Source organism: Nannospalax galili, unplaced genomic scaffold, assembly GCF_000622305.1.
Source record: "Nannospalax galili isolate Female #2095 unplaced genomic scaffold, S.galili_v1.0 scaffold32, whole genome shotgun sequence".
NCBI classification, from domain to species: Eukaryota; Metazoa; Chordata; class Mammalia; order Rodentia; family Spalacidae; genus Nannospalax; species Nannospalax galili.
Window position 1 is genome coordinate 4018067 of NW_008335297.1, and position 8858 is coordinate 4026924.

The 8858-nt window shown below is 43.4% G+C and overlaps 1 protein-coding gene across 1 annotated transcript; it reads left to right on the forward strand.

The window, feature by feature from the left end:
* Positions 1 to 2574: 2574 nt before the first annotated feature.
* Positions 2575 to 7053, forward strand: LOC103731571. Its single transcript, XM_008829918.3, has 2 exons — positions 2575 to 3191; positions 6270 to 7053. Exons 1-2 carry the CDS (start codon positions 2968 to 2970, stop codon positions 6652 to 6654), a joined length of 609 nt encoding a protein of 202 aa, XP_008828140.1. The 5' UTR covers positions 2575 to 2967; the 3' UTR covers positions 6655 to 7053.
* The last annotated feature ends 1805 nt before the right edge of the window (positions 7054 to 8858 follow it).

The window sequence follows — 8858 nt, forward strand, 5'->3', positions numbered from 1 at the left end:
GGGGAGGCAGGGGACCAGGCTTGGCTACGTAGTGAGAACCTGTCGAAAGAATGGATATAGAACCTTTTCTAGGAGCTCTAAATTGACTTCTGCCTGTTGGAGACAAGAACCTATCTTAAGCCTTCCCATCTCCCACCCCATACTGTTCCTTACTGGGTACAGGTGGGCTTAATAGGTGGCAATGCTAGGATAGGTGTGGGAGTTTGGACCATTTAGTGAAGTTCATACATGGCAAGTATATTCTGAGGCTGTAAATGAAGTTTGGTTTGGGTTTTGATGGCACTAGGTGTGGAACCCCGGTCTTGCACATGCTAATCAAGAGCTCTTAGAGCTGAGTTGCATCCCTAGCCTAGTAAATGACTCCAGTTTTTCACTGCATTTGCATTGAGGTCTGTGTCCCTATAAGTGAATTTGCAGCAGTCTATGAATGAAATTCCTACAGAAGGCTCAAGTGAGATGCTTCCAAAGATGGCATGTTTCAAAAAGAAAGAAAGCTTCATTGTTCTCAAATTGAAGTCCAGCCTACTTTTTTTCAGTAGTACAGATTAATACGAACATTTCAAATTGTGAAAACCTCTAAAGTGGAAAGTTATTAGCCACTTAGAAAACTGAGTAATGTCGGAGCTGGCTCAATTGAATTTCCAGAAGCAGGTCCTAAAGAAAATAAGATAGGTTCATTTATGTAGGAGCCTACTTCTCTATAGGACAAACATAGGTAATCATACTAATATCTATATGGTTCAGCTTTCCAGGATATTGATAAGGCTTTTTAATCCCATCCTTTAAGTAGAAGATTTTTGGCCTGTAGTTTAGGTTTACTGACTGATATTGTTTTACCTCTGATCCTGCATCAAATGTGTGCAACGGTCTCTTGAAATGACTGAACTTAAATTTTTTTACCTAGATGACCTTTTTTTTTTTTTTTTTGCAATGGAATACACACCTGAATTGGAGATGCTTTGGAACTAAAAAGAAAAATATCCTACGACTGTAACTAGGTGGAGCTTGCCTAGTATGCACTGTGCTCCGGGTTCAGTCCCCAATATAGCATAAACTGGTTTTGGTTTCCCATGGCAGTAGTTCCAGACTTGGGACATGGAGGCAGGAGGATGTGTGAAACCCTATAAAATTCTCAAGGCTTTATGAACCATAAAAGCTGCCTGAATACTGAAGAAATCAGTACTTCTGATTAAAGGCTCAGTGGCTAAGGGTACTGGCTACTCTTGCCGAGGACCCAGGTTCCATTCCCAGCATCCACATGGCTGCTAACAACCATCCTAACTCCTGTTCCAGGGGATCCAGTGTCCTCTTCTGACCTCCACAGGCACTGTGTGACAGGTGCACCTACCTCCATGTAGGCAATACACTCAAACACAAAATTTTAAAAATATTTTAATAGACAATAAAGTTTGGGTTATAGCAATCATTTACAAATAATAGTGCTGGCTGGGTGCAGTGGTGCACACCTTTAATCACAGCACTTGGAAGGCAGAGGCTGGCAGATCTCTGTGAGTTCGAGCCCAGCCTGGTCTATATAATGAGTTCCAGGCCAGGTACAGCGAGACCGTCTCAAAAAGGCAAAAAACAGTGAGTTGGCTCAGCACGTGAAGGCACCTGCTGCCAAGCCTGACGACCTGTTGGTGGACAGAGACGCCTGAGAGAACTGATTCATGCAAATTGTTCTCTGACCTCCACACATGTGCCAAGGCACATGTATGCATACATACACATGCACTCAGAATAAATGTTTAAAAAACATTAAAATAATGCCCTCTTCAGACCTATGCCCAGCTGCCATTGCACAATATGGGTGCATCTACCTACATGCAGGCAATATGCTCATACACATAAAAAAAAATTTTTAAATTGTTTGTGAGTGCATGTGTGCTGGTGCCCACAGAGGCCTGAAGAGGACATTGGATACCCTGCGACTGGAGTTACAGGTTGTGAACCACCTAATGTAGGGTGCTGAGAACCAAACCCCTGTCCTGAGGGAAGAGCATAGAGTCCTCTTAACCACCGAGCCAGCTCTCCAGTCCCAGACAATACAAATTCTTCTTAAGAATAACTAAATGATTTGAGGGTAGGCATGGTGGTACACACCTTTAACAGCTTTAATTCTAGCACTGGGGAGGTAAAGGCAAGTGGATCTCCCTGAGTTTGGGACCAACCTGTTCCACATGGCAAGTTCCAGGTCAGCAAGAGCTGCAAAGTGAGATCCTCCCTAAAGGGAGGGTGGAGGTGGGGGGGATGGGAAAGGAGAGAGAAAATGAAGTCTAGTGGTAGAATGATTAGCATATACAGTATGCAATGCCCTGGATTTAATTGCCAGCTAGACACACACACACACACACACACACACACACACACACACACACACACATTTTGAAATGGTCTCTCTTTATTGGGGCGTGGTGGTGCACATCTTTAATTCCAGCACTCAGGAGGCAGTCGCAGGCTGATCTCTATGAGTTCAAGGCCAGCCTGGTCTACTTAGTTCCAGGTCAGCTGGGGCTACAGGGAGGCCCTGTCTCAAAATGACAAAAAAAAAAAAAAAAAAAAAAAAAGAAAAAGAAATGGTCTGGCTTAAAAAGAAAAAATTAAACATAAAGCAGGCTGTTATGGTACACACCTGTAATCCCAGCGTTTAGCATGATTAGGCAGGATTGAGAGCAGCTGGGTGATTCCTATACTCAGAGAGGGACGGAAAATGCTAGGGCAGGCTATGTGTTAGTTCTAATTTGCCCATGTTTGGTAGTAAGAGCCTTACTAAATCCTCAGCAGGTGAAGACAAGAGTAAAACTCAGCCAGGGTAAAAGCCACCCAGGGTAAAAGATCGTTTCCTCCCCATTTTAGTATTATCTCTAACATAAGGCAGTCACATGGGCGGCTTTATGCATGAACTCCCACTATCTTCTTGTTAGGAGGTTCTTCAGTGACTATAGAACAAGGAATTCACTATATTAGATGAATTACGAGAAACTAACAGGCTTCATGAAAACCACCCCCCTCTCCCCCCATGAGAATCCATATTACTTCAATTCTGCAATCAAGGGCCTAATTCATAAAAGGAAGCACAGAGACCTGCTGACTCCCTGCCTACAGACGCTGCGTCTTGAAAGATCTCTGGCTGCTTTGGAAAAAACATTTTCTGACATTTGTTTGCTTACTAAAAAGCTACCTGTTACCAGGTGAGAGAAACTATCATTTCTTTCATTGAACTGGAAGCTTGTTTTTTAACTAAATGTGTTTGCAAGTCAGTTGAAAAAAAATTTTTTTTTTAAATTTTGACCAGGCTGGCCTTGAACTCACAGAGATCCGCCTGCCTCTGCCTCCTAAGTGCTGGGATTAAAGGTATGCACCACACCTGGCTAAGATCTTAAATACTTTATTCACTACAAATACAATACTTGCCTTAACTTAATCTTTTTGTTCTACTTTTTAAAATTTTATTTTATGTGTATGCGTGTATTGCCTGCATGTAGGTAAGTGCACCCATATCGTGCAATGCCCACAGAGGTCAAAAGAGGGTGCTGGATCCCCCTGGAACTGGAGTTATAGACTGTTATTAGCTGCCTTGTAGGTACTAGGAATCAAGCACGGGTCCTCTGCAAGAGCAGCCACTGCTCTTAACTACTGAGCCATCTCACCAGCCCCTTATTTATTATTTATTTATTTATTTATTTATTTATTTATTTATTTATTTATTTATTTATTTTAGGCTTTACTAGGTAGGTCTGGCCAGTATCAGACTGGCCTTGAATTTGTAACAATCCTTTTGACTCAGCATCCCAAATGTTAGGATTGCAGGTGTGTGCCACCACACCCAGCCTTTTATTTTCTGAGACAGGGTCCTACTGTGTATCCTAGAATGGCCTCAAACTCCAGATTCTCCTGCCTTGGCCTCCTGAATGCTGGGATTCCAGGTGTGCCCCCTCCCCTATGTCATGACATCTTGTGCGCTAAAATACTTCTATTTTCTGGTTTGGGGTTTCATCTTTCTAATGGCTCTAATGGCTTTTTTTTTTTTTTTTTTTTTTTTTTTTTTTTATGTTTTTTATGTTTTTTTTTTTTTTTTGGTCTTTTTGAGACAGGGTCTCCCTGTAGCCCCAGCTGTCCTGGAACTCACTATGTAGACCAGGCCGGCCTTGAACTCACAGAGATCCACCTGCCTCTGCCTCCCGAGTGCTGGGATCAAAGGCATGTGCCACCACACCCAGCGAAATACTTTCTTTAACAATTGGAGATTATTATTATCTGGGTTTTGTGGTACATACCTATAATCCCAGAATTTGAAAGGTTGAGACTGGAGGATCACAAATCTGAGGCCACCCTAATCTACACAGGGACCTCCTGAGCTACAGTGACCCTGTCTCAAAATAATGAGTATTATATAGAGATTATAAATAACTAGGGATTAGGAAAAATTAAATTGATAAAATGCAGGAAAGATTGAGTTGGGGATGTAGCTCAGTTGGTAGAGTGTTTGCCTGGCATGCACAAAACCCTAAATTTGATCCCCAGCACTGTGTAAATCAGGCACTTGGGAGGTGGAGGCAGGAGGGTCAGAAGTTCAAGGTCATTCTCAGCTACATTGCAAGTTAAAGGCCAGCCTAGGCTACATGAGAACCTTGTCTCAAAAAAACAAAAGTACAGATGCTTGCGGAAGAACAGCTGCACTGATTCAAGGGTGAACATGGGCATCTCGAGAAAGAGGCACATTTCTTTTTTCTTTTTTTTAATATTATTTTTATTTTATGTGTATTGCCTGCATGTAGGTAAGTGCACCTGTGTCGTGCAATGCCCGCAGAGGCCAGAAGAGGCTGTCAGATTCCCTGGGACTGGAGTTCCCGACAGTTGTTAGCTGCCATGTGGGTACTGGGATTCGAACCTGGGTCTTCAGCAAAAACAGTCAGTGTTCTTAACTGCTGAGCCATCAATCCAGTCCCCAGAAAGAGGCCCATTTCAGTCCACATATATATGATTTTGATAAGCCAAGTCTATTCCCATGGATTTTGGTATATTATTAAAATACCAAAAAGCCCATTTTGTTTGATAAATGCCAACTAAGATAAGTTGTTTTGGTAGTTATTTGATCATGCAATTTAAACCAAGGTTTTCTAATAACTAAGGAACTCATTTTGAGCAAGGGTCTCTAAGGCAAGCTTCCCATCTTGGGAAGCCTTGGTAATCTCTATCACGTCACAAAGCTATTACTTGTTAAACTCTGCACTGGCTCATCCAATTGGCAGAAGAGAGGAAAACATTTCTCTTGGGACATTGTCCTATGTTGCCATTTGGTCCATGTTATTTTTTGGTGCTGAGGATTAAACCCAGGGACTTATACATACTAGGCAACTTCTCTACTACTGAGCTAGCTTTATCACTGAGCTCAGTCTGTTGTTTTGAGAAAATGGTTCACCTCATACCTAGTCTAGCCTTGAATTCTAGATCCTCCTGCCTCAGTTTCTAAATTCTAGGATTACAAGCACATGCCATCACTTTTTGTCTAGTCCATATAATTAATTAATCTTTAGCCTTGAATTCTATCACTTACAACTAAAGTATAAAAATAACAAATCAACCATCAAGTATAATAAAAATACTTTTGGAAGAATCAGAGCCTACTTAGTTCAGTGCCCTGAGTCTAGTTTGAGTATTCTTTCTGGATATCTTGAAACAGCTTGCTGACACCTATAAATGTCATATATGTATATATATAATTTGTTTTTATTTTATGTGTATATTACCTGCATGTATGTGAGAAGAGGGTGTCAGATCCCTTGGAACTGGAGCTATAGATGGTTGTTAGCCACCATGTGGGTGCTGGGAATCAAACCCGGGTCCACTGAAAAGAGCAGTGACTCCTCTTAACCACTGAGCTATCTCACCAGCCCCTTATAAATGTCTTTTAAACCACTGAGAACACAGTGGCACACAGTGGGTGTAGCTCAGTGGTAAAGGGCTTGCCTAGCAGGTATGAGGTCCTTAGTTCCATTCCCAGCACCTACCCTGCCCCCCAAAAAAAGTACTCCAGCGACCCTAGTCTAGCCTCCTTGAAGGGAACTCTTAAGGCTTCCTGCAGTTTATCTCTGAATTACATCCTTTCTATGTAGCCTCAAACTTGAAGCCTGAAATGACCTTGAATTCTGGATCCTCCAGCCTTGGCCTCCTAAACACTGGGATTACAGGCATACACTACTTTGCCAAGCTCTACCTCAATTTAACTGTTTCCAATCTGTAATCTTTTTTTTTTTCATACACTATAGGAAAACAACCATAATGTATCGACCTCTCCAAATGTACAGTTCCAGCAGCCAGCTAAACAGAAGGGAGGAGGAGCCTGTTTGCCCATGTCTCTCTGGCTCCTCTTTCACTGAATGGGTACTTATCATCATCATGGGTGTGCTGGCTCTGATTCTGGGAATAGTTCTCCTGACTCACCACTCCTCTGACCGGGTGACTTTCTCTGCTGGAGTATCCATGACGGCTGCAGGCTTTATTTTTGTTGTCCTTAGTGTTGTGCTAGTTGTCCATAAAGACAATGAGAACTGGAGGAGCACAGCACTGATGCCCAGACTGGAGGCAGGAAGGAGGGCAGAGAGCTCCTTCTACATCTCCCAGCCTTTGGTGTTGGCCAGCACCAAACTGTAACTCTGCACTGAACTTCATACCCCAGGCCCTCTGAACTTTTAAATCTTCTGAGCATTAAAAAAAAATAAAATAAAATTTCTTTTAATGTTGTGTTTCCTAATAAAGAACAACACCCAACAGTGAGAGCTTATTTTCTGATTTTGTAATGTGCCCATTCTCTGTGGCACAACAGTGCTCTGAAGAGACATAATGGCTTTTTTCAGTTTTTGTCATCAGGCCAGTCAGCATCCTCAGGAGCTGTGCCTTCCTGCCCCTCATTCTCTTAGAATCACTGAAGACCTAGCTGCATCTCTCTGGTTTTTCACATTGACTCATGCAATTTTCAGCACATATAGTGGTAACCCAAATGACTCAAGATTGGTGGCATCTAAGGTTGAGCATGGTGGTGCATGCCTTTAATCCCAGCACTCAGGAGGCAGAGGCAGGCGGATCTCTGTGAGTTCAAGGCCAGCCTGGTTTACATAGTGAGTTCCAGGACAGCTGGGGCTACAGGGAGACCCTGTCTCAAAAAGACCAAAAAAAAAAAAAAAAAAAAAAAAAGATTGATGGCATCTATATACAAATTCCATCCTGGGCTGGGAAAATGGCTCAGCAAATGAAGGCACTTGCTGTTAAACCTGATGACCTGAGGTCAATTCCCAGGACCCACATGGTAGAAGGAAAGAACCAACTCCTGTCATCTGATACACAAATAAATGTAAAAGAAAGGAAAAAAAGAGGAAGACAAATCCAACTATTTCATGCCCTCTCCCCTGTACTGTTCCCTCTTCTCTCCCCACTGGGGACCCACTTCCATGGTCTTCCGCACCTTGTCACTGCTGTCTATGGGACCCCAGAATATTCCACGTTCCCAGTAGTCAGCCTGTTATTCTTGTCTTTGTCTATGCCCTCACTGGACCCATCTCTGCTATGATAGTTATCCACCCCTTCTGTTTCCCAACAGAGCCATCATTTTCATCCCATACCTCAAGGGAATCCTCCCTTAGAAATACTACCCCCCACCCCTGTCACTCCTTCTAATTCTTCAGATCTGGTAACCATGAACTTGCGTCAACTAAGCTTTCTCCCTGGTACCTTAACAGAGAGCACAGGTATGTCTTAGAGCAAAATCTGTGGGAATGGGTCTGGAGAGATGGCTCAGCAGTTAAGAGTACTGGATGCTATTGCAGAGGACCCAGGTTTGGTTACCAGCATGCACATACCAAACAACCATCTGTAACTCAAGTTTCAGGGGACCCAACACTCTCTTCTGATGTCCATGAGCACTGCATGACAGGGATGCATGTCGGAGACCACGCTGCCTGGCAGCCCTCTCTGCCCCCCAGGGCAAGCATCCTCCGGAGAACTTGCTGATCAGTCCTCCCTGCCCCCTAAGATAAGCAACCCTTCCAATGAGTTAAGATAAGTTTGAGCAACAACCAATTTCCTTAGCCTGCAACCAGACCATGGTGCCAGGTCCCCTCATCCTAGGGACATTCATTAACCCATTGAGACAACACCTTCCCTTCCCCTTCCCCAGCTAATCTCCCGCTTCAGCCCGTATAAGAATCCCCGTGGAAAAATAAACTTTGGCAGCTTGATCAGAGTTCTTTGTCTTGCTGTCATTCTTCGTGTCTCTTGTCCCATCATTCCAGGTCCCTGGGAGTTCGAGTCTCCGTCTCCCGCCCTGCTGGCCGGGGCAGATGCACTTACATACACGCAAGCAAAACACTCATAAATTAGAAGACCTGTAGGAAGGTTGGCTGATTTTTCTTCAAGTCATGATTGGCTGGGCTGGAAAGATAGCTCAGTGTTTAAGAGCACTGGCTGCTCTTGCAGAGGACCTGGGTTCAGTTCCCAGCATCCATTGAATGGAACAATCATCCATAACTCCAGTTTCAGGGGATCCAATACCCTCTTCTGACCTCCAAGGGCATTGCATACTCATACTGCACTTATATGCATGCAGGCAAAACACTCAAATACATAAATCATGACTGGCAACCTCAGATGACACTCCTTGCTGCTTTTGTAGGCCAGGCGGCTTGGAATTTATCTTTCTCAGCCTCCTCAGTGATAGCATTGTAGGTGTATGCTACCACGCCTGATTCTGCCACTTTAAAAAATTACATTTATTTTTATTTATGTTGAAGAGGGCACTTGAGCTCCAGTACCCATGTGGAAGTCAGAAAACAACTTGGAGTCAGTTCTTTCCTTCCATCATG

Coding starts and splice junctions, on each gene's coding strand:
- LOC103731571 (XM_008829918.3), top strand. CDS start 2,968: ATGAATTACGAGAAACTAACAGGCTTCATGAAAACCACCCCCCTCTCC. Junction 3,192..6,269: donor AAAAAGCTACCTGTTACCAG/GTGAGAGAAACT, acceptor CATACACTATAG/GAAAACAACCATAATGTATC.